The sequence below is a fragment of the Leptosomus discolor genome, chromosome 7, assembly GCF_034619465.1.
Source record: "Leptosomus discolor isolate bLepDis1 chromosome 7, bLepDis1.hap2, whole genome shotgun sequence".
NCBI classification, from domain to species: domain Eukaryota; kingdom Metazoa; phylum Chordata; class Aves; order Leptosomiformes; family Leptosomidae; genus Leptosomus; species Leptosomus discolor.
In genome coordinates this window covers 64746638-64770799 of record NC_141397.1, presented here as the reverse complement: position 1 = coordinate 64770799, position 24162 = coordinate 64746638, and the positions used below count along the sequence as shown (strand labels likewise).

Sequence of the window (24162 nt, the reverse complement as noted above, 5' to 3'; positions counted from 1 at the left end):
AGACCCCAAGAACCCCCCCAGGAGGACCCTAGGACTGACAACCCCCGCCACCGTGCAGATCACGAGTGGGTGCCAGACCCAGAAAAGCAGCCAGCGACACGGGGCTCTGGGTCTGCCTTTAAATCCTGAGTGAAAATAGCATGGGTTTGGAGAAAAGCCGCATAAAGATGCGGAAGGGAGCTACTGGGGGCTGGGAAGCCTTTGGGGCAGAAGAGGAGCATCAGGCTTGGTACCTGTGCTTCGGGTCTCTGCAGAGGGATTCGCACCGCCCGCCTCTTGTTGCTGTTTGACCCACTTCTGTCTGCTGCCGCGGAGGGATGTGCAGAATGTGCTCTCTGGGTTACTAGGAAATGATGTGCTCTACGCCAAGGGCCTCGGGGGAGCCCAGGGCAGCAGTGATGCCAGCCTAGGTAATCCAGGGCTGGAGCCCCAGGGGAGCAGGACCCTCCATAAACCAACGCGCCACAACGGCTGCAGCAACGGAAAGTGATGCTCTTCATGGCACTGCACGTGCTGGAGTAATCACCCTCCTCTTTGATTTATGAGAGAAACCCTGATTGTTTACAGTGGTGGTTGGTTAAGCTAATGTTTGCTGCCAAGACTAATTAGAAAAGAAAAAAAAAATCGGGCTCATCTACATTACTAGCGTGCTGTGGTGTCGGCAGTTTGATGGCACGGGGCGGGGGACACCAGCCCGTTCCCAGCTCACACCGCAGAGCAGGCGGGGGGTCCGCTTTGGTCTTTATCGGAAGGTGGCCTCCGCCCGCAGCAGGCCGGGTTTGCCCGCCAGAAACGGCAGCTTTAACTTGCATTTGGCCATTTGCATGTTTGATCACCAGAATCTGCAAAAGGTGGCCCTTTTGTCACGACTTTTGACAACCAGGAGTTGTTCTGCGCACGTTAAAACACAGATTATACGGAAAATAGTATTACTATATTTATATTATCCCCCCCTTGCCTGGGATGTCACTGCTACCCGCGTCACACCCTGGATAATACTGTCCCAAACGGGTGAGGTGGGATGAGCGTGGTCCTCAGATAACTTGGGTGAGCAGGGCAGCCTCCTCCCTGAGGTGCAGATTTGGTCACCTCCCATCTCAAAGGAGCTGTTTCTCAGTGATACGGAGCATCGCCAGGGCACAGCTTTGCCTCAGTAACCAGCTCATATGTCTGGGATTGTCCTGGAAAGTTTTCATTGTTTAGGATTTGCAGAATTTAGCTATGTTAGGGTATGACTTTCTTATTAAGGTGATGCTGGAGAAAGTTTTTTTTGATGATGTTTTATTGAACTTTTATTAGAGTAACCTCCCCGTGAGATGGTGTCCCAGCTGCTGGTGGCACTAGACCCAGAGGTGCTCGGGAAGGTTGCAGCCATGTCACAGGCAGTCCAAACCCACCCATTTTCCATTTCTTGCGGAGCTACTTCATGAAATGATAGAAAAACACTGGCAGCAGTGGAAATGGCAGTATTTGCTATGTGTTCTGTGAAGCTGAGGTCAATGTTAGCTATTTTCTATAAATACATTTGGCAAAAATGGCCTTTTTTTTTTTTTTTTTTTTTCCCATCCCCAAATTCAGCGAACATTTTATGACTGCTCTATTTTGGCTCATTCTTCACGAACATTCATAAAAACATTTTGTTCCTGGGAAGATTCATAGAAAATAAATGTTAAAAATCTTTTCTCTCTCTCCCGCACGCACACATTTATATATATATATATACACATGTGGGCTTTTAATGCCATCTCCCATCAGCTCCTCCTGGAGAAGCTGTTGAAGCCTGGGCAGTCCTGGACCGTAGCTGCAAAACGGCGCCTTGTCCTGCCCTGCAAAACTTTTTTCTGCCCGATGCGATGCATGGGTGGGGGATGCTGCAGGGAGGGCAAAGCCCTGCGGGGTGCTTTATCTGCTCATCACGACGTATCTCACCGAGGGCCACCTTCCTGCCACCCGGGAGGATTTCTGGAAGGCCCCCCTGGGGCAGGGCTTTGTAGGGGGACGACACAGGACCGAGGCGCCGCGCCCCGGGCTTGCACAGAAAGGCTCTGTGATGTGATTTAGATGAAATTAACTCGGAACAGAAGCGGAGCGCTGAAGTCGCTCCCTGGCAGCTGCCTCCCGAGGGGCTGGCCGCGGACACGCTTGGTGACCGGTGTCTGTTCCAATCCAAATCTTGGCGTAATGAAAAAATAAAGCAAATTCTTGTGGAAGGGGGACGTTCTGCACGTGGCCGAACTGGTGTTTTCGTCTTAATACAGCTGCATAGACACGGGACAGCCTTATGCAGCTTCTTTCTCGAATGCTATGCGGTTGTGCGCGTACACGTTGTGTATCTGTGCGCGTACACGTTGTGTATCTGTGCGCGTACACGTTGTGTATCTGTGCGCGTACACGTTGTGTATCTGTGTGTACAAACACAACGAGCTCTGTTCCGGCGCTGGTGCGGTGCTGTTTGGTACCTGCCAGCCCTGTGCCGCCGCACTCTGACTCTGCCAGTTCTTCTCTCCGCTTTGCTGTTCCCAGGGCTAAAGGCTTCTCTCCAGAGGCTGCAGCTGGAGTACGTGGATGTCGTCTTCGCCAACCGGCCAGACAATAATACCCCCATGGAAGGTTAGTGGAAGCTTGAATTAAAGGTTTTGACTGTGACTGATCCTGGCTTACAGGCTTAGGCCAACGATGGGAGGAAGCAGAAACTAATTTTTTATTAAACATTCAGGTGGGACAGCTTAAATATGAAATACCTCATTTGTGATACCCTGGAGCCCTAGATATTTAGACCTCAGTGAAATGAATTTGTATCTCTTGGAAGGAAATTGAAGTTTCCTTTATGTCCCAGTGGCGGCTTTAACATTGTTTGGTTTTTTTATTTCCTTTCCCTGATTCCTTCAGATAAAGTGAATTTCTGTTTGCGTTTAAGGCAGGTCGTCTTTGTGTCAAATGAAATCTGTATATCCCTGCCCCTGGTGTGGCCAGCTCTAGAGAGGGCAGCGTGCCAGCGCCGCCGTCCCCATCCTTGTCCCCATCCCCTGGGCTGCCCAGGTAGCCCGTGCTTCTCCCAGTGCAAACCCCAGGCTGGGATCCAGTGCACGGTCAGAAACAAGAAGCGAGTGGCAAGCGTCAGGGTCCGCTGCCCCGAGTGCACGAGCAGCACAGGGCGAGTCTCTGATGGGCTCGGTCGAGGGGCCGCGCAAGGACGGGCACCCCGGGGCGCAGCGGGGTCGCCCCGCGCACGGAGAGCAGCGATGCTCTGCCCGGGGCTGGGCTCAGCCTCGGCACCCCTTGGTCCTGGGCGGGGGGGGAATGGTCTTTGTGAAATTCAGACTGTGAAATTCAGGGAATGAACTGAGTAACTTGCAAGATCTGTGACTATCTGAGCGCTTTAATTATGTTTCATAATTTCTGATAGCCATGTATGTATGTTTGGTATGTGGCCGGATACCCCAGTCACCCGAGAAACTTCACCAACATGTTTTGGGGTTAGTGCCCTATTTAATGGGCACCAGTTCCCATTCCTTCTCTTTTCCCATCGGAGTTAACACAGCCATTCACACTACGGCAGAAGATTAGCTTCACAGCTAAATAAAAAATAGCAAGAAGGAAGACTTGCAGGCTGCAGAAGCTGTCATAGATGAGTACATGCAAATCAAGCAAACCTGGAGCTTGACAGGCCCCTCCGAAGCTCCTGGCTTGACTTTCAGCAGTCGTGACACCTCTTTTCTTCACGACCACAGGGCTGCGCGGCCCGGCACGAACCTGGGATGGGCGGCAGCACTGCTGCCCCGGCCGGCGCCGGCAGCTACGGGTTGAGGGAACTGGCCCGGGATTCTAGGACCAGTGCAGGTTTTGCAGCAGCTGACGAGGTGAAGGAAGATGACGTGTTGTATCCTGGAGGGAGGAACGGCCTCTCTGCTCGGTCAGTTGTCGCCTAATGAGGCAGCGCCGAATATGTTTCCCGTGCCCGCGCAGCACAGCTGATCTCGGGCGTTTGCAGCTTTCTAGATGCTACAGATACCGCTTGGCAATAAGGGATCAACCGTGGTGCTCGGTGAGATTTTGAGCAGGGTGAAAAAAGGGACGTTTTTGTTATGAATGGTGTGGTGTTGATTCTTCCTGTGCGCTTCGTGCTTTTTTTATGGTTCACCTACTAAGCCACTTCTATCCCAGAGCATCTGCTGAACCATCTGTCGGTTCTGCACGATCTGGCGTGCACAGCGAGGGCTGAGCTACCTTCACAAGACATACCATCCCCGCTCCATCTCCTTACGTGCCGACGCTTTTCCCCACGGACAAATCGCCGCTTCCGACGGAGAGCGACTTGTAGGGAACCTTGGAACGTTCCCCGCTCGTGCTGGGGCGCGAGGGTCCTGCTCGAGCAAACCGTGTGGTTGCAGGCGGTCAGGTGCCACCAGACGAATCCAAGGATGAGCTTTGAACGTTCATTTTGGCTTCTTCCCTCGCTGCACGCAGGCAGGGGAGGTTTCTCTGCTGTCACTCGGGGTCCTCTGTCTGTGGGCACTGGCAGGCGATGGATGGGCCATTTAGAAATACCACCCTGACCAGAGCAGAACTGCATCCCGCTCCCACGGGCTCAGGCTGCCTTGGGAGGCGTGGGCAATGGGGAGCTGGTAAGAGAAGATGAGCGTTTCATGCAGATTTCTTTATTGTACGTGACTCTGGTCCCCAAAGCGGCAGGCAAAGCTCGCTTAATCTAAAAGTCAGAAATGTATTTACCTTTCTTAAAAGTCTCAGAGCAAATTAAAAAAGCTTTTCATCGTACAAGCAATGCAGTGTCAGCTCCAAGGAACATCGGGAGAGGAGTACCCCGCACAAAGCTCTTCGCGTAACCCTGCAGTCAGGTCCGGCCGGTCCCTGGCCAGGACAGCCGTGCCTCTCCTCGCCCCGGAGCTGGTCTCGGCTCTGCCGGGGCAGGCAGGACGAGGGGCCGCCCTCGCCGGGGTCGGCCGCCCTCGCTGGGGTTGGCCATCCATGGGGGGGTGATCCTGCCCCTGGCACCCAGGCGGCTCTGCCATCGCGCGGTCCCCCCCGAGACGGGTGACGGGAAGGATCCGCGCTTCTCTCGGCAGGTTTCACGCCTCGTTAGCCAGGCTGGAGATCTGATCCCCGAGCGGTGCCAGCAGATGCTTTTTGTCATCCCGAGCAGCTCTTCCAGCAGACGAGCAGGGCAGCTCCGGCTCCAGGGAAGGAGGGTCCCCGGGGTCCCCTGGTGAGACCCCCCCCTGTTGCCATGGTGCTGAGGGACCGCTGCACGGCCAGCCCGCAGCCCTGGCGAGCAGGGAGGGAAGGTGACGTGGTTCCTACCAGGGAACTTTAAGCTACTTTGAGATGATTATTTTGCTGCTGGAGGCTGTTTTCTGGATTTTGAAACATTCGTTTATATTTAAAAAAAAAAAAAAAATCTCGCCTTCTTAAGTGACGCCATTTGTGCCATCCAGCTGGCAGACCGAGCGATCCAGGCATGTGCTCTTCACAAAGCATCCCATCGCCATGCCCATGGGAGCACTCTCTGGTAAACAAGAAGATTATATATATATATATATATGTATTTTCTGAGTTGACTTCAGTTTTTCTTGAAAGGAGTAGAGGTGGGAGAAATGAAAACAGCCACGGACAGAAGTGTGTAAGAGGCGTATGATGGGATGCTTATCAGAATTCCTAAATGGTAGTGCAGCAAAAATAGAAAACTAAGCCCGGTGAGCAGCCAGCGCTGGTGAGGAGGGAGGGATTGCCGTACAGCTGCCTGTCGCACGCAGCACGCCCGCGGGTAGCCGGGTAGCTGCTTGATAACGGGGCGTTTTGTTGGACCAGAACACGCCCGAGAATAAAATGCATAGAAATAGAGAAAAGTGTGGCTTTGGCCAAGAAGGGGAAAAAAAAAAAGGAAGAAAATATCTGGCATTTGAGCTCTACTTTTCATCAGGGGAAAAAAACTCCTTGAGCCACTGTTTCCTTCCAGAGGACATCTCCCTTTTCAGTGGAAAGGCAGAAGCCCAGCGCAAGAGGCACCGTGTCTCTTGTACAGCCCCCCGAGGTTATAAATGGAGACTTCACCATCTTTAGCTGCTTGTCGCCGCCTGCAGAAGAGATCTCACAATAACGTCAAGATTGGCAGTGTAATCTCCCCTCTGCCAAGCTCCTTTCTTTTTTTTTTTTTTCTTTCTTTCCATAAATAGGACGAGAATCCTCATGACATAAAAGGCAGCTCCTCTTGCTCTTGAGACACGATGCCCGGAGTCATTGTCCGAGTAGCAGCAGCCGCGCCCAGGGCTGCAATAAACCCACAGGGCTCCCCTGCGCAGCCCTGCGTCCCACCGGAGCTGTTCCCTTGGGCTTTGATGGGTCAGAATTTCGCGGTGGCGGTGGAGCACGTCAGGGCTGCAGACCCCACCGGTTCCCAGACCCTCCTGCCCTGGGGACCCCGCTCAGCCCCCAGCTCCTCCTCCTCCTCCTCCTCTGCAGCGATGCAGTGGCCACTGCCTGGGTCCCCTGCAGCACTGCAGACCCAGCAGGCTGCTCCCGGGGAGAAATCAGGCTTAAAAATGAGTTGCAAACAGTCAGCAGGGGCTGTTTTCTTTATAGAACTAGCAAGGCATCCTGCCAGGCTCTGTAACCTCCCAGGCAACCAGAAGGGACAGACAATTTTTTTCTCCTTTTCTTGCAAACTAAAGTTTACGATGGGTTTTTCCCCCCCCAGAAGAAGGTAGCGCTGCTCAGCAGCAGAAATTAAAGATCCTGCCCTGGCGCGTGCGGCCTCGCAGGCTTCCGTCTTCCCAAAGGCAAACGAGGACCGTGGGACTGCTGCCCACGCCGGGTTTTGCAGAGGTGCCTCCCGCTCCTCCCGTGGGCTGCAGGGCCCTCGGCAGAGCGGGGGTCAGCCGTCCGGTTCTGCAGCTTTATCCCCAGCGTCCCGACGTTCTGAAGTAAAAAGACGCAGGACCGGATACGTGCTTTTAGTAAACAAATTCTAAAATATATTTAATTTATCTTTTCTTTTTCAGCTGTGCTGCCCTCTTGTGTTAATTTAAAAAAAAAAAAATATCATAAGGCAGTGGTAGGCAATAGCCAGTTGGTAAAAGCAGTTTTTAAAGAACTGCAGGATAAATGTCTTTACGTTCATGCTGTCAATGCTTTTTCACCCATGCTCGAACATGAGAACACAGCAGGGCTGGTGTTTAACACAAAGGTGCTCAGGCTTGTCAGTGTACTTGGTATTCATAAGTGGCTTTGGGAAGGTTTGGCGCTGAAAAATTGGTCCCCGTGCAGCTCTCGTACTCCTTTTTTTTTCCTTCCTTTAGAAATTGTCCGAGCGATGACGCACGTGATAAATCAAGGCATGGCGATGTACTGGGGCACGTCACGCTGGAGCGCAATGGAGATCATGGTAAGGTCGGTTTTTAGGGAAGTGTTGACACCTGGTAATTCCTAAAGATGTCCCTGCTCACCGCAGGGGGGCGGGAGGACATGACCTCTAAAGGTCCCTCCCAACCCAACCCAGTCTCCGACTCTGAGAGATGCCAGGAGCGTCCTGCTGGTCCCTGCTCCTTGCGGTGGATAAACCACAATAAACAAGCTCAGCTCCAACCACCTCGGGTGGAAACTCCTTCGGCTCGCCGCTGAGCTGGTGCTGCGGCGGCAGCTTCGGGCTGGGGGAGGCAGAAGGTGGGCGCGTGCCCCGCTGCGGTGGGCGCGGGGCCGGGGCCGTGTTTCATGGCTGCGTTCACGGGGACGCGGGTGCCCTTGCGAAGAGACAGCAAAACTGGAGTTTGTCGGCTCCTGTGCGCTCGAGGAGGGTTGGCTGGGAGGTCCCACAAGATGCTTTTGCTTAACGAAGTATTTTATCTACCGATTCCTTCTCTGCAGGAAGCCTACTCCGTAGCCAGGCAGTTTAACATGATACCGCCCGTGTGTGAACAAGCTGAGTACCACCTTTTCCAAAGAGAGAAAGTGGAGGTTCAACTGCCGGAATTATACCACAAAATAGGTAAAGACTGAGACTGCGGCGCCTTTCGGCTATTTAATTTGCAGAAAGAAATACAGGGCAGGCTGACCTGGGGCTCTAGGTGGGAAGAGCGCTCCCCTTCCCTGGAGCTGGAGGGGACAGACAAGTATCCATGTAACGACCTGAAAGAAAAAACAGCTTACTGTGCCTCTGATAGAAATAGGTGTTAATTGCCATGGCTGCTGCTTAACTCTTGGATGTGGATCATGCAGGTGCCACCTCTCCCCTGCATCAGAACACCCTGACGCCTCCTTGCACGACTCCTGAACCGCCAGCAGCAATGGAAACAAGCAGCAATTGTTTTGCTTTCATTTTTTTTTAACTGAAAGTGCTATTTTTGATACAACTCTGTATCAAAAAATCCCCTAAAACCTCTTCTCTGTTTGCTCTGCAGGGGTCGGAGCAATGACGTGGTCTCCACTAGCCTGCGGGATCATCTCAGGGAAATACGGCAACGGGGTCCCTGAAAGCTCGAGGGCGGCGCTCAAGGTATTTTTTGGTGGTGGCTGCACGTGTGAGAAAAGCAGATGTGCTGCTTTTGGGAGGGCAGGGAAACAGCAAAGGGAAACCAGATCCCTCAGGAGAAGGCTGGCCCGTGTGCTGCTGCATCGATAGAACAGCTCGGTTTCTCCGGCAACCGCGCTCCAAAGGACAGGAGAATCTGGGTGACAAAGACACGGGGGTTCCCCCCCACAGCAAGCTGGTGGTGGGGCAGCATGCGACGAGCCGGGCTCTGGGGGGCTGCTGAAGGATGCTGTCACCAGCCTTACACTGACCAGACACGGTCAAGGAGAAGGCACGAGCCCGGGTTTGCCGTTGGGCTGGATGCTTCCCGCTGGCGTCGGTCCAGCTGCTGTGACTTCAAACCTTTTTAAACCACGTGGAGTAGGGAAAACAGACGTGGGGGTTGTTTTTCTGCCCACCCTTTCCTGGGCACCAGCCTACCAGGCAGCGAGTGCGTGGGGTGAGCTCCCTCCAGGGAGCCCCACGGGCAGGGCGCCCCCCAGCACCCCGTGAAACCCGTGGGTCCTCGGCGAGCCTGTCCTTTGCCCTCTCTGACAGGTTTTAGCCTTGCGGTGTCGCCACAGCGCTTGGTTTCTCCCACCATTATCCTGATTTTTATTCTCATGGGGGGTTATGGGGTCTCCTCCCACATCGTGCCTGTGGCAGGCATGTTATTTAATGGTTTGAAAAATGGCAGAGCGCTAAAATGCCACAGATTTGGGAAAAAACCCAACCGAAACAGTATTTGAGCCTCTGTATCAGCTGATGGGCAAAAGCCAGCGCCGCCTGACAAGTGCCAGCGGGCTGACGTACGTCCCTGTGCTGGTTTTTGCTCAGCTTGGTGCTTTTTAAAGGAAAGATGCGGTCTACCCTCGCTTGCTTGCGAAGGGCAGCGTTTTCAAACGTGGTATTTCATTGCATTTGGGACTTTTTTACAAAATAAAATATATTAGTAATATTTGGTAAAATCTGGCCAAGCAGGGTAGCATTGCAGAGAGGGATCCAAATTAAATTGAGAGTGAAGCAGAGCAAAGTTTCAAATCTGGAGCTGGGAGAAAAATCTCAGCTTTGTTTAATTAATTTTCTAACCTTGAACAGTCATAGTAAGGCTTGGACAAGATGTTCTCTCACAATTTTTTTTTTTGGGGGGGTGGGGGGAGGTGTCTGTGTCAAAATCTTCTCAAGTTGACTGGTATTTCACTTTTTTTTCTGCTCTGTGATGGGATCCAGTGGTCCCAAACGGAGAAGGTTCTGGACAGAGTCCATCAGCTGCATAAAGCCAGAGAGATACAGACGTAGGGTCTCACAGGAGACATCCTGGTCCTGTCGCAATTGCTTTGGGTAGAAAAGCGCTGTTATCGCTACCCATCACCTCCTGGGCTGGGTGTGGCTTTTAAAGAGCCTTAAAACTTCCCCCTGTGGAAGACCAAAGCTAACCGTCGATTGCCGTGTCGTTCCAACCCAGTGCTACCAGTGGCTGAAAGAGAAGATCGTGAGCGAGGAAGGCAGAAAGCAGCAGGGGAAGCTGAAGGACCTGTCGCCCATCGCCGAGCGCCTGGGCTGCACGCTGCCGCAGCTGGCCGTCGGTAGGTGCCGGGGCGGCGAGGGCTGTCCCCGCGCCTCCGCCGGGGTCGCGAGCGCAGGACCTGCCGCGGGCGGGAAGGTTCGTGCCTTACGGGCTGTCGGGAGACGAGCGGAGGCGAGACCTCGTACCCACCCGCCGTTCGTCGGTGCTCCTGGCGGTGGTCGAAGCGGCAGCGGTGGGTCGGGAAGCGGCGAGGCGGGAAAAGATGCGTCGGCTCGCGAATAGGATGCGTCTGACTTTGGAAAGATGGCTTTGTGCCCGCAGGGTGTGCAGACCGATTGATTATCTGAAGCACCCAAATGGTTATTTGCTATGGAACAGGATGCCAGAAGCACAGAAAGACCGAGGGCGGGCAGGGCAACGCCTCGTTAGGACAAGGCTGACACGTTTCAAGGAAGGCGGGAAAAGAACAAAACAAAACACGCTGTAGGGTGTTAAAATGCCATGTAGTGCTCTTGGAATAACCCCTGGTCCGTTAGCCTCACAGAAAAATAACTTTTTTTTTTTTTTTTTTTTGAGGAGTAAAATTAAAATTTACTGAAAATAAGATTGTTTCTGGCATCATCATCAGGCTTTGACTGAGAAGAGGGCTAGCGTAGCTCGGGACACCCTCAGGGGTCCCACCCCGACCTGCCCGTCCATCTGAACGGTCCCTCCCCGGGTGGAAGCCGTCAGCTGGTCGGCACGCTGGGCTGGCAGACACAAGAGGCTGCTGCTTTTTAAAGAGAGGTTATTGGGGGGGGTTATTTAATAATGATCTTTGCACTGCTGAGAGCCAAGGCTGAAAGTTAACCCCACATCTGTAACGATGGTTCGAATAGCCGAGGGGTGAATCCTTGTGATTTGTGACAGGGAAAACCCAAACCCAGCAATTAAGGCAGCGGCTGGGGCAGGGGCCAGGGTCGGACGGGTTGCTGGAAGATCTGCCATGAGGTTTGCTATCTGACCCACCCATCATCTCCCTGGTCGTGCTGGTGGAATAAAGAGAAGGTTGAGACCAATAAATTGTCATTACTTTTCAAGTAGAGGTAGAAGCTCTGACAAGCACTAGGGTCTGGAGCAGTGCCGTGCCGTGAAGCCTGTGTTCCTGACCGTCTTGTGACTTTATTCCCAGCGTGGTGCCTGAGAAACGAGGGGGTGAGCTCCGTTCTTCTCGGATCTTCCAACCCGGAGCAGCTGATAGAGAACCTCGGAGCCATACAGGCAAGTGCAGGTGGTGGTGGCACCTCAGCAGAGGTGGGGGGGGTTAGCTGCTGCCCAGCTCCCTGCGGGGCTAACACCAGCACACCTCGAGATTAGCGGCCCCCCTGCTCTTCACGGAGTTTTAATGCTTTGTATTTTATTTCTGGCATCTTCCAGTTCTAGCTACGCAGGTTAACTAGGCAAACCTACGGTGCATCGCCACGGCTCGCCACCACTCGTGGTGGTTAGGGCCGTACCCAGCACCGAGAGGGGGGCAGCAGCAGGTTTAATGCACCTGAAAAAGCGAGCGCCCCGACTCCAGGACCTGCTGTGATATACTCCGCGCCGTCTCCCGCGGGGCACAGGTCACCTGCACCCCCCTGAGTAGTTGTGGTCTGCCGCCTGGCGTGACCAGAGCTGCCGCTGGCGCCCCTGCCAGCAGTTCGCTCCCCAGCGCAGCCGAGCGACAGGGTGCCGGTGCAGTTTAGCAGCGCTTCTGCGATTCTCTCGTGGGATCAAGAGACTGCAGTAGTTTTTCCTTTAAGGGAGACAGGTATTAGCTGAATGCTTAAGTATCTGTCACACGCAAACCCAGAGGAAACATTATTTGATAAAAATCCTAGATTTAAATTTTTTAAGGGAAGCTTGATTAAACATCGGTTTTCTCCTACCCCTAGGTCCTTCCAAAGATGACATCCCATATTGTAAATGAAATAGATAATATTCTGGGAAATAAGCCCTACAGCAAGAAGGACTACAGATCATAATGCAATGCATGAATTCCCCGGACTGCATGGTTTAAAAAGTGCTCTGTACAGAAGTACAGCCCCGAGTCAATAACCGGTCATGAGAATCATTCAGCAGCTTGCTGCTCGGTGTCTACTGTCACTGGATCCTTTGAGATGTGTGCTGTTGCTACTAATTTGCAGTGAAATTTAAAAGCACAGTTGATCTCTCTTCTAACCAAGGATAACCTTGTATTTTCTTACATTTGACTGAATTCATCAATTTTTACTTTACTCTTAGCACCTCATGCTTGTGCTGTGAAAAACACTTGTAAAGCAAAAAATAATTTATAACCTTCAGGTACTTGGTAATTAAAGAAGGATGTACAGATCTATTTTTTCAATGAAGAAAAGCCAGATACAACTTTAGGTTTTAATAAAACCACATTTGGGAAATCTCAACTATAAAGTTTTCTTCAGGTTAACAGATAGAAGGGGCAAGCTCAAACTTTCTGTTTTCTTTTTTTATGCTGAATATATGCTTTAGATTTCGTTTGTAGTTGAACAAAGAATGTAAGGCAGAGAATTAGTTTAGAAATTAGATAGCTCAACTCCTAACTATACCATTGCTGCAGCTGTGGAGCGCCCCTGGGGAGTATTTCTGCGTACGAGCCAGGAGAGCACAGTTAGAAAACCCAGACGTGCATGTCAGGTTACTAAAACCAACGGCTGTTTGCGAAATTCATACATAAACCGAGAAATCCATGATAAAATATTGGGTTTTGCATCTGTAGAAACCTGCCTCTACTTCTGCCTGCTTGTAGAAAGAGCTAATGCAAATTTCAATATTCATGAGCTTTTAAGGATATCGATACTTATAAATAATATATAACTGCTGACAAAGACCAGAAAAAAACCCAGGTACGTACTTTGGTGGAAGGTCACATTTGCTTTAACTTGTTCTGGAACCGGGCACAAGTAAATGCACAGTATTTTTCAGACAGACAGACATATTTTGAACAGGCAGTTTGCTGCGGGCTTTTTCATCCCTCCCCAGGAGCTGACCGTCAGCATTTACCTGTTGATTTGCCCGTCTGAAGAGCCACGTCCCGTTTTCCCGTGAGTTCGCTTTGTACAACGTGCCCGCGCCCTCGGTGAGTAAATCCTCCTCCCTGGGACGGAGCCGCGGGCGCGGGGCACGGCCGCGTACAGCCCCCGGCGGCCCCTTGGATCCCAGCCCCCGAGCTCCGGGGCGTCTGCAGGGCGTGCGGGGGGCACGTCCGCGGGTACTCGAGTTGTCTCCCTCCTGTATGTCATCCCGTGAGCTGTGGTGTGTGTAAATGATCTCAGCTGCTGTGTATCCAGAAACGCAGTCTGACTCTTGACTTCTGCTTGGCCACAATAAAAGCGTTTTGTGCATCTAATTTTATACTTGGAGACCTGTTACTAACGGCGAGGCCGGTTTCGAGGCAGCCACGGTTTACGCTGGGCAAGGGAGGCGCGTCGTTCCGCGGGGCGACGCCGATCCGGCGGCTGTCCCCAAGCTGGGCAAGGGGCAGCGACCGCGGGCCGGGGGAGCAGGGACAGCCGGGGAGCCAAGGGCTGGGCCGGCTGCGCCCCTCGGAGAAGGTACGGCTGGAAGGGACTTTCCTCGGGCGGACGCGAGCCCTGCAGAACGTTTTGGCCCGAAATAAGCGCCACGCGAATGTCCCCCTGACGGTTCACTGGAATCCTCTCCGAAAGGGCACCGGGCTGGCCAGTCACAGCTAGCCGAGGTGGAGACCTCCGCCAAAGCCCTGACTCCCAGGATGAACTATTTACCTACTTCAAATCGACTTCAGGGGCAGCCCAAAGGCTTTGACCATTACACAGGTAACAGCTTTAGTGTCATTATTCTCCCAGTAGCAGACTAGTTCCTTTCTTTTAACCTCTGGAGGTACTATTTCACATTCTCTCTTCCCCTTCTCAGACACAACATATAAAAAAAAATATTAATTCCCAACTTTTTTTTGGTTAATTTTATTGAAAACTAGATGGCATTGTCGCTTGGAGCAAAAGCTTAGCCGTCAGCTTGCCTAACACTGAGGGCGAGGGGATGCCAAGCAGTAGCCTAGCTTTAGGCTAACCTCCAGCATTATGCTGAAGAAACTGGGTGCTGCTCACTGCGGGGATTGCACAAGGGGGGGAAAAACCCACCCAACCCCCCCCCCAACCAAACAAAAAAATCCAAACAGCAACGCCAACCCCCCCCAGCACTTTCCTGGGAAGCAGCCCACAGAAAAGATGAGGCTTGCCGTAGAGAGCAACCCCCCCGCCACCCCCCGCTGTTGTTTCAGGCTGTCAGCGCCGCAGGGTGCCCTCGCCAGAAAGGTCCCGACCCGCGCCGCGCTCCGGGCCTCGGCGCTACCGGAAAGCAAAGGTAAGAGGAAAAGCTGTTGGTGAAGGAGTCGTGGGACTGACGGTAACGGCAGAAGAAAGCGCTGCGGCAAATCGCTTTTCGCTACACGGCGGCTTTCCTGGAGGACGGGGAACTGCCGGTGGGGCAGTCGTCCCCCTCCCAAATCGGCAGGCCAGCACCGCGGCCGCCGGCGCTCTGTGCGCTGGGCGAACGCGAGGTGCCGTGGGGTTTTGGTGGGAGCCCGGCAAATCGCCGGAGCCCGGCAAAACGTCGGCGGTCAAGTCCTGCTGCTCACAGAGCCGCCAGCTCGGCCTCGACGCCGACCTTTCAGAGAAGCTTGTTAGAAATTTGTTTGACGCGTGCTAAACGCTCCAACACCTACAAATTCCGTCCTTTACCCACAGCGGGGGGGGGGGCAAGGAAAGTGAAAATTACACAAGCGCTACGGAAAGGCTCCTTTCGGCAGCGGATAAGCAGGCAGAAGCGATAAAAATCCATATACTTTGAGGGAAAACAACCAAGTTAGTGTGAAAAGTGTTGAACGGCCGACCAGAGAAGTAATTTGTGAAAGTAAATTACGGAGTGGAGAGTTGAGACTGAAGGCCCTCGCCTAACCCTGCCCCGAAGGACGCTGAAGACAGCAGTGCTGCAGCAGCCAGCAGGCGCTGGGTAAGCGGGTACTGCTGGTGGGAGCCTGTCCTGGCTGCGCTGCTCAGCAACAGGGACGTGACCAACGCGGCAGACTCCAAGGCAAGGCGGGCACGCTGTCTGCTGCGCTCCAGAATCTTCATTTTACTGTATTTTACAGAAATACAGAGCCTACTGAAGTAAAGATTAGCAAAGCAATTGTTAGGTTAAAGCTGATTATAAGCTTTCTCGTCTTCCCTCTTTAGGATTCCAAGTCCGTAACGGCAAAATCTGTAACTCCTGCACTACGATCCCATCGATAGTAGTGGAGTTTAGTATTTAACATACCAGCTGCTGTGCTGACACATGGAAAAGCAAAAGGATTGTCCGATAAACCCATTACAAAAAGCCAGCTGAAGCATTTTTGTTAAGCTGTGCCAGGAAAAGTGGCTGTTTTGGGCGTTTTTGTTGTTGGTGGGTTTTTTTTTTAATTTACAACTTTAGAGCTGAATGAAAAAAAAAAAAAAAAGGCAGCACATTCAAACCACTTCAAAAGTATTTTTCTGGAGCCACTGTTTTAAGTTCTGCCCTCACTCCACGTTACCCAAAAGTGAGGAGTTTCCAACGAACATGCGTGCTGACTTGGAGAAGACTCCTCTCTTCTGGAAGCAGAAAGAGCTGACAAACCTGCCCATGCTGCTGGCCCGTGAAAACACATACCTTTTTAAAACTAAGAATGGAAACACAAGGAATTAAATGACAAAAACTGCTCTTTTTTTTTATTAGAACTTTCCAAGTTACACTGAAAAAGGGTGGATTGTCACTTTCCGTGGTGACAAGCAGGCTGCTGATTGTCCCTGCGGTGGCTGCTCGCGCCCCGCTTCCTTCCATCGCTCAGCCAAAAAGATTCAAATCAGTTGTTGAATAACACCACGTAGAGAGACCCAAAGCAAATACAATCGAATCGGTGCGAATTCCCACCCTCCCCCCTCCCCACCCTCAAGCAGTCACGCTGTAAAAAAAATGTTTTCCTGTTCCACCCTTCAACTTCTGCAGGGCAGGTAAACGTCTCCCAGGAATAAACGGCCGTGGGGTTTTCTTTCTGTCTACTTGGAGCCCGTGGACAGCAGAGCAATCAGGCCGGACGAGGCACTTATAGAGAGAATATAGTTTCTGTAGGGAAAAGGTTAAGGACACGTAGAGAATCCGCTGCTTTTGCACCGAATGTTTAGTGGGAGCTTTATGAGAAGCGAGGGACTGAAACGGGCTGCCTCTGTGGGAGTTTTAAAACGGGACCAGGGTGACCTGACCCCCAGCTGGGCTGTCAGCAGGACGCGGAACCGTGCTCCCCTTTGACACGAAGACACCCAAAAAGCTCAGCCTGGGCTCTTAAAAGCAGTTAGAAATCCTCTTTAAGGCGCCTGTGCAGCCCTGACTGACAGCACTCACTCCCTCAAGCCACACACGGTTGTACTTGTGAAGTTCCTAAACTAACCCACCCCGTAACGGACGAGCACCCGGCGACTCGCGCTGCCGCCGCGTCTCCGTAACGACGTGAGCCGCCCCCTCGCGCCATGAGCGACACGGCAAAGCCGTAAGAATTCCTGTGCCTTGTCCCAGTGACATCCTTCAAACACCTCCTGTCGGACGACAGACTGTCACGCGGCTGGGAGGTGTTATTTTTTTTGGTGATCTCCGCTTTTACGTCGCAGCGTTCCTAAGCTGAGGTACTACAATGAACTGCCCGCGTTCACAGAGTAATCTCCCAACCCACACGAGAAATCCAGCTGCTCGTGGTGAGGAGGAAGAGGACTCCGGTCGTTTCAAGCGTGGCAATAAAGGATACACAGTGGGGTTGAAGTTCTTCAGCACAAAAAACGAAGCAATGATGACCAAGACCAGAAAGAGAGTATTGTTGTAGAAGATGGAGAAAGTTGTTGCCTCGTAGTCTGCAACTTCATTTTTCTTCCACAGAATCCTGGGGGCAAGCGGAGACGTCCTTTCAGGCGTGTTCACCTGAGGGACGCCCAGAGGTGCAGGCGCCCCCACGCTGCTGCTCTGGTTACAGCCACCTTCTGAAGCCAGAGCGCAGCGAGAACCCCCAGTCGCCTCGCTGGTGGAAGACACAACCCTGCGCCCACCGTGCACTGGGGCGCTCCAGCGACCAGTGCTGGTTTCCCCACCAAGCGCAGCGAGAACCCCCAGTCGCCTCGCTGGTGGAAGACACAACCCTGCACCCACCGTGCACTGGGGCGCTCCAGCGACCAGTGCTGGTTTCCCCACCAGGCACACCCCCCCCCCCCCGCCCCAGCCCTCGGAACAACCCTTTTTGAGAGTTTGCCTCTGTCAGACGCCACCGGCGGGGCTGGCGATCAGAAGGGAAGGCTTTTGGCCCCCAAGAGCTGCCCGGTCACGCCCCGGTGTCTCGTACATCACGAGCTTCTACTCGGAGGGCTCCCCGCCACGTTCACCAGGCGCAGCCTGGGTGTCAGTGCGAGCTGTTCAACGGGAAACCGAGGCCAGTTACAGCCGTCGGGGGTAAACCAGCACGACCAGCAGCGCAGCCCAGCCGCGGAGGGAAACGCCGTTCTGACAGCCGGTGTGTGCCACCGGGCAAAACACATCGCGCCAGCCTGGCCTTAAGGAAAGGTGCTTTATTGCTGAAGCCAGCTGCGATGCCTCCTCTTCAGAGAGCTGCTAGAAGGCCTGCACGGGGAGCTGTTCTGCTTTGCAGCTCAAGGATTGAGCCTTATAGGGCCTCATCAACAAAGGTTTCAGTGTGTGAGACCTTTCACTGATAACTCGCCTCAGGAAGGCTTTACAGGTGAACAAAGAGCTGACAGTACAGCTGCTACTTACCAGGACACAGGTAAAAACAATGGCCAAGCAACAGCTCCTAATATCCTGCCTAGAGCCTTAAAGATACCAGGCAGGGCTACAAGGGAGAGAACAGAGGGTTACCGTTCATCCTTCTCCTTCCGAGACATCTTCCTGTTGTCTGCCTCAGACAGCTTGCGAGTCACTTCTTTGGAAACAGCGTCTTCTCTCTTCTGTGCCACTCTGTAAGAAACCATGGAGGTTGGAAAAGCAAAATAAAAAAAAACCCTGGGGCTCTGGGAAGCTGTATTTACAGTGAAGAGTAACACTTCACGGAGACACTGAGCATTTTTGCCAAGCTGAAGGGACAACAAGTAATAATCAAGTTACTGAAGGGATCAGTGAAGTACAGTTTGGGGCAATACCCACCGAGAACGAAGGTACTTTTGCCATTTCATTGTACTCTTGGCTGACAAGGCTAGGCTACGCCATAATTAGAGAGAAATGACAGAAACCAATTAGGAGATACTTCTATGTAAAACAGTTTTTGAAGTAACACTTCAGACGTTCTTATTCACAAAAAAAAAAGCGTTGTAAACGTTGGCTTTGTTGAATTATTTAATAATAAATTCTACTTCAAACAGCCACCAAACTTACTTGTGTTTGAGAACAAACTTGACGTTCTTATAGGCAAACGCTACTAGGTAGGTGCTGATGAGGGTCATGACGCTGTACAGGACGGCGGACTGAACGAGATCCATGTGCCATATCCTCCAATAAAGCCCTTACAAGAAAAAAAAAAAAAAAAAGCCATTTTGAGTGTTCTCTCCCTCCGAGGCAAACGCCCCCCGCAGGATTCCCCCGCAGCTCACGAGCTCTGTAATTCAGCACCAGCTCTGCCAGACCAAAGCCATTTTCCTCCAAAAATCACTTGGGGTGATCTTCGAACCGCACTAAAACACACTTCCGAGCAGAGAAACGCGCTTCGCCGGGGGCGGGAAGGGGCCTTGGGAGCCCACGTCACCCTCGGCTCTTGCGGGCCAGCTTCGGGCAGCGCCGTGCTGACACGTCAGGGCTCGACCGGCCGCTCGTCCATCTTTGCAAACCACAGCACAACCACCCCGCCCCCTGTTCCGAGCGGGACCGGCTTCGAAGCTGGCTCTGACACAGCACGGAGACAGATAACCCCACCGGGGGGCGGCCCAAAGCCGACCGCGCCTGGGGCAAGGTCCCAGCAGACCGGGGAACCCCCCCCCCCCCCCCGCACCCGGCAGCGGGCCAGGAGCCCGAGAGGGGCTGCGGGGAGCCCCTGATCGCCCTCAGGGCCTGCCGCCAGCCCCTGATCCCCCTCAGGGCCTGCCGCCCCCCCTCAGGGCCTGCCCTCCCCCCCCCGTCAGGACCCCCCCCCCCCGGGGCCTCCCCGCCGCTCACAGATGGGGATGGCGGAGACGATGAAGGCGTTGCCGAAGAAGAGCGCGGAGGACTTGGCGGAGAGGTTGCGGCTGAAGTCCTGCAGGAGCAGATCCTCCTCCGACTGCTGCCGCCCGCCGGGGCCGCCCTTGGGAGCCATGGCGGGACGCGGGCCCTGCCACAGTCAGCGCCACCCACGACTGCTTCCGGGTCAGGCCGCCAGCGGGGCAGGGGGCGGGCCCGTCCCACAGCACTTCCGGGTGGCGGCGGCGGCGGCGGCGACGGGGCAGCCGGCGGCGGGAAGGGCCCGCCCCCTTCTGTCGTCACTTCCCCCGCCCGCTGCGGCGCTGAGCCTCTCCGGTGGGTCCCGGTCCTCCCGGCCCTTCGCCCACCCCGATGAGGCCCGGCGGGGCCCGCCTGCGCCCCGCACCGGGGCTGCCCCGGGAGGCCGGCCGGCGCCGCGGTGGTGGTGGCGGTGGCGGCGGCGGCCCAGCGCACGGGAGGCCGCCGGCCGGCGGGAGCGCGGGTCCCGGCGGCTGAGGTGAGTGAGTGCCTGTGGGGGGCAGCGGTGGAGGCCGCGCTCCCTCCGGGGCTGGCGGGGGCGGCTGGAGCTGCAGCGGTTCGGCGTGGGGCGGGAGTGGAGCGCCGCGGGGAAGCGGCGCGTTTCCCCCCGAGGTTTTCTTCTCCGGGAAAAACCCGGGCCCCGGCTCCCGGAGAGCGGGTGCCGCAGGCAGCCCCGGGCCCCGGCTCCCGTAGGAGACCCGGAGAGCGGGTGCCGCAGGCAGCCCCGGGCCCCGGCTCCCGTAGGAGACCCGGAGAGCGGGTGCCGCAGGCAGCCCCGGGCCCCGGCTCCCGTAGGAGACCCGGAGAGCGGGTGCCGCAGGCAGCCCCGGGCCCCGGCTCCCGTAGGAGACCCGGAGAGCGGGTGCCGCAGGCAGCCCCGGGCCCCGGCTCCCGTAGGAGACCCGGAGAGCGGGTGCCGCAGGCAGCCCCGGGCCCCGGCTCCCGTAGGAGACCCGGAGAGCGGGTGCCGCAGGCAGCCCCGGGCCCCGGCTCCCGTAGGAGACCCGGAGAGCGGGTGCCGCAGGCAGCCCCGGGCCCCGGCTCCCGTAGGAGACCCGGAGAGCGGGTGCCGCAGGCAGCCCCGGGCCCCGGCTCCCGTAGGAGACCCGGAGAGCGGGTGCCGCAGGCAGCCCCGGGCCCCGGCTCCCGTAGGAGACCCGGAGAGCGGGTGCCGCAGGCAGCCCCGGGCCCCGGCTCCCGTAGGAGACCCGGAGAGCGGGTGCCGCAGGCAGCCCCGGGCCCCGGCTCCCGTAGGAGACCCGGAGAGCGGGTGCCGCAGGCAGCCCCGGGCCCCGGCTCCCGTAGGAGACCCGGAGAGCGGGTGCCGCAGGCAGCCCCGGGCCCCGGCTCCCGTAGGAGACCCGGAGAGCGGGTGCCGCAGGCAGCCCCGGGCCCCAGCTCCCGGAGAGTGGGTGCCGTTGTTGGCAAGTGTTTACGTTGTTCCGTTTTAACGCCTTCAAGTCCGGTCGTGCTGCTGAAAAGCATTTCTCTGTCGTTTTGACTCTCAGGAGCGTTCCCTGGTCTCTCCCCCCGTACACGCCAGCGTGGGAAGCCGCAGCGTGGTCCACGCAGCTTTTTCTAACCCTCAGCCTTCAGTTTGTGATAATAGCATGCGGGGGGAACCTGCAGGAATTTGGGGGATTAACAGCCCTTCCACCTGAACATGAGGAAAAACCTCTACTCTGAGGGTGGCAGAGCCCTGGAACAGGCTGCCCAGGGAGGCTGTGGAGCCTCCTTCCCTGGAGATACTCAAAACCCGCCTGGATGCAATCCTGTGTGACCTGCTGTGGGTGACCCTGCTCTGGCGGGGAGGTTGGATTAGGTGATCTCCAGAGGTCCCTTCCAACTCCTGACATTCTGTCATTCTGTGAGAGTGTCTTCTGTGAAAGTGTGGAGGGCTTGCCGGTGTGACACGGCTGTAGGGACGGGTCCCCGATGGCCTGGGGTGACTGTAGCGTTCCTTGTCTGCTGGGACAGCGCTTGTTCCTTAATATTTGTCACACTTTTTGTGAGAACTTGATTTAACAAAGCAGGTTATCTTTTTAAAACTTAAAGTCACTCTTCTCACTTATTTCCCCCCAACTGCTGATGTTCTTTGCTCGCAAGAAAAGGCGGGAGGCGCACACGATGAGGAAATGCGACCTGGAAATGAAGTTAAATTGACGTGATCAGCAATCATAATTCACTATGATGCTTACAAAACGTTGAAGTGCAGTAGGGCTCTGCCTTTTAACCTTGTCCTAAATTTCTGAGACCAAACTGAGAGTGGATTTCTCTGATGCAGAGTGTGTTGGACGTCGCGTGCTAGCCGGAGGCTGTCGCTGCTGCCGTGATATCTGCAGGCAGCGATGGGAGTTATGCCGCTGCCAGCGAGCCCTTCCTTCTTGGCTTGGGAACACCTCCTCCCCGGCAGGGCTTCCCGAGCGGGGGCAGCCCGTGGGGCGAAGCACAGGAGCTCCGTGTCCCAGCAGAAACACCCGTGAGTACCGATGGCAGCCAGGGGCCCAGCCTGCCCCCCTCGCCCACCCCCTGCTCCTCCTCACGTACCTGCCCGCGGTCAGGAGTAGTGCCCCAGGTCGCCTACTGGTGCTGGGTGTTTCGGAGCTGGGAAACGGGTGGCTGCTGGGATTTGGCGTGTGTCCCGGGAGCTGCAGCTAACTGGCACGTGTGGCTTTCCTCTGCCGAGGCACTGCCCTTCTTGGGTGCTTTGAGTGGGTGGTGATGGCTCCCACACCTAATTGGATTGTAATGTTAGTGAGCCGTAGAGTCTCTGTTTCTAAATATTCCTGTGGCTGTCTTAAAATGGGGAAAAACCCACCTCAAAACACATAAAAAATCGTTTCAAAAGAATAAGGGACTTGGCTTTTTTAAGGAGATAAAGTGTGGAAATAATTGAGATCATCAGAGATGTTTTAGGGGATTGGTATTTTGAGATCTTTAAGGTGCACATGCGTATTTCACTGGACTTGCAAAATTGCCTGACTTTCACCAATTCCTTTCTTTTTCTATAAGTATCTGTTACATGAAACACGTGGCTCCCTCTTCCTCCTGAAGTCTCTGTTCCTTCTGTCAGCATCTCTGCTGATGTGAACCTGTTCGGAAATGGCTTCAAGCCCTTTGTGGCTTCCGCTGGCGGGACGTGCCGTTTGCCCGTTGGGCGGCGTGCTGGGATCTGCGCTGAGGGCGGTGCTCCAGCGGGGGCGGAGGTGGGTCCGGGTCTCCTTGTGAAACACGTTGAAGCTAAACGTGGAGTAGGTGACGTCACTATTTGGTCAATGTCACCAACTTTAAGAATTTTCTTATTAAAGAACACTTAGAGTTGTATAAAGTAGTTGGAAATCATGGGAAAGAGTAAGGTTGTTTGAAGGTTCAGAGGTAGTAATTGACTCTGTTCTTGCACAGATTTCTTCCTCTCATCTGGGTAAATTTGGGTTGTGCTGGACTGTAATTGAGTCTTAACTTTTTGTTCTTGGTTTGGGTTTACATGGGAAGGACGCTGTTGTTTGGGAACAAAATCTGCCCGGTGGCCATCTGTCTCTTCATTAGGGTGAAGTATGACATGGTTTGAGGCAATGAAACGATGAAAGGTTTTCTTGCAAAAACAAATGAGCGCTTTGCTTTTTTAAAAAATCCTGGCGCTGGCAAACTGTAGCTTTAAGCAGAACACTGCCTACAGCAAACTGTCGCTGAAGCTTCATACTCACTTTAAGTATGTCATAGTTGCTTCCCCAAAAGTAAATTGGGCCACTGATTTCTGTCAAAGCAATTCCAGTTTTTGTTTTGAGTGCCGAACTCTGCGTGGTGCTGGCTGCATCTTGTCTGAATCCTCCTTCAGAAGCTGTTGGGAACATAAGGCGTCAAAATCGGAGCAACAATGGCTCCGTGACCCAGAGGCAAAAGTTCTGCTGATAGTAGAAATAATAATGCTGTTATCTTTGTAACTTACAAAGTATGTTTCTTACCAAATTTCTTTCTAAAACACAGAAGCAGTGATAAATGTTCTGGAAGTACATGGATTATCTTCACTGCTCTCACCTTTTCTCTAAATCTCTAAGCTGGACCAAGCTGAAAATGTTAAATGAGGGCAGTGCTATTTCCTGGCAGGATTTGTTTTGTCTGTTTTAGTGCTGCCACTTACCCTTGTGAAGTACACGCTCCAAAACATGTTTGTGTTGGATTGGAAGGCAGAATCTCCAAGGCAGGTTATAAATAGTAAATAAGTCTGCTCTTTAGCAAAGTTTTATTTGTCATCTGTGCTGATATGAATCTTAACGTCCCAGGGTCTAAGAATGGTTTTCATTAATATGACTCCCTTGCAAAAAAAACCAACCAACCAAACAAAACCCCTAACGAGTCCATAACTTATTACTAGCGGGTTTTTAGGTGGTTAATTTGTGCCATCTCTTCCTTTAGGTGTCAAAATCCTGAAAGAATCCCTCATGTGCAGAAGGGGAGGCTCCTGTAAGACAGCAGGGACGGGGAGCGCCCTCAGGTGGGTCAAGAACAGAACCCGAGAGCTGTTGCGGTGGCTCTTGCCGTCACCGTGACGGCGCCAGGAAGAGGTGCCCTGGGACTGAAGAGCTGTGAGTCTTTGTGGCTCCAGGAGCAAACAGTGGCACGGGGTCGTTCTGGCCAGACGGCGGTTCCTGTTCTCCCGCCAGCCTCCAGCAGATCGGTGCAGGAATACCGAGGGTGTCACCCCTGTCTGGCCTGCCTGTGGGGTGGGGGGCTTGGGCCTGCCTAGGGTGGGTGCCGGAGGTCGTGGAGCTGTTCTTGTGTAGCCAACGGTCTTGAACATCTCGGTGATTACTGGTCCTTGGTTAGTAACGTTCTG

At 54.1% G+C, this 24162-nt stretch overlaps 2 protein-coding genes across 7 annotated transcripts in view; one reads left to right on the top strand and one right to left on the bottom strand.

Moving 5' to 3' along the window:
* Positions 1-12055, top strand: part of KCNAB1 (potassium voltage-gated channel subfamily A regulatory beta subunit 1) — a 68577-nt gene extending 56522 nt beyond the window's left edge. For 3 of the 6 annotated variants that reach the window (XM_086467573.1, XM_086467574.1, XM_086467577.1), the window contains exons 8-14: positions 2524-2610; positions 7314-7399; positions 7879-7999; positions 8412-8506; positions 9987-10107; positions 11221-11309; positions 11966-12055. In XM_086467573.1, the coding sequence (XP_086323699.1) occupies positions 2524-2610; positions 7314-7399; positions 7879-7999; positions 8412-8506; positions 9987-10107; positions 11221-11309; positions 11966-12055 (689 nt within the window). Of the gene's footprint in view, positions 1-2523; positions 2611-7250; positions 7400-7878; positions 8000-8411; positions 8507-9986; positions 10108-11220; positions 11310-11965 lie in introns of all 6 variants that reach the window. The other 3 variants (XM_086467575.1, XM_086467576.1, XM_086467572.1) reach the window with 2 other exon arrangements.
* Positions 12056-15792: 3737 nt separating this feature from the next.
* SSR3 (signal sequence receptor subunit 3) lies at positions 15793-19448 on the bottom strand. Its single transcript, XM_086467961.1, has 5 exons — positions 19287-19448; positions 18513-18639; positions 18000-18098; positions 16885-17016; positions 15793-16211 (listed from the first exon to the last, which is right to left on the bottom strand). Exons 1-5 carry the CDS (start codon positions 19423-19425, stop codon positions 16145-16147), a joined length of 564 nt encoding a protein of 187 aa, XP_086324087.1. The 5' UTR covers positions 19426-19448; the 3' UTR covers positions 15793-16144.
* Positions 19449-24162: the final 4714 nt, after the last annotated feature.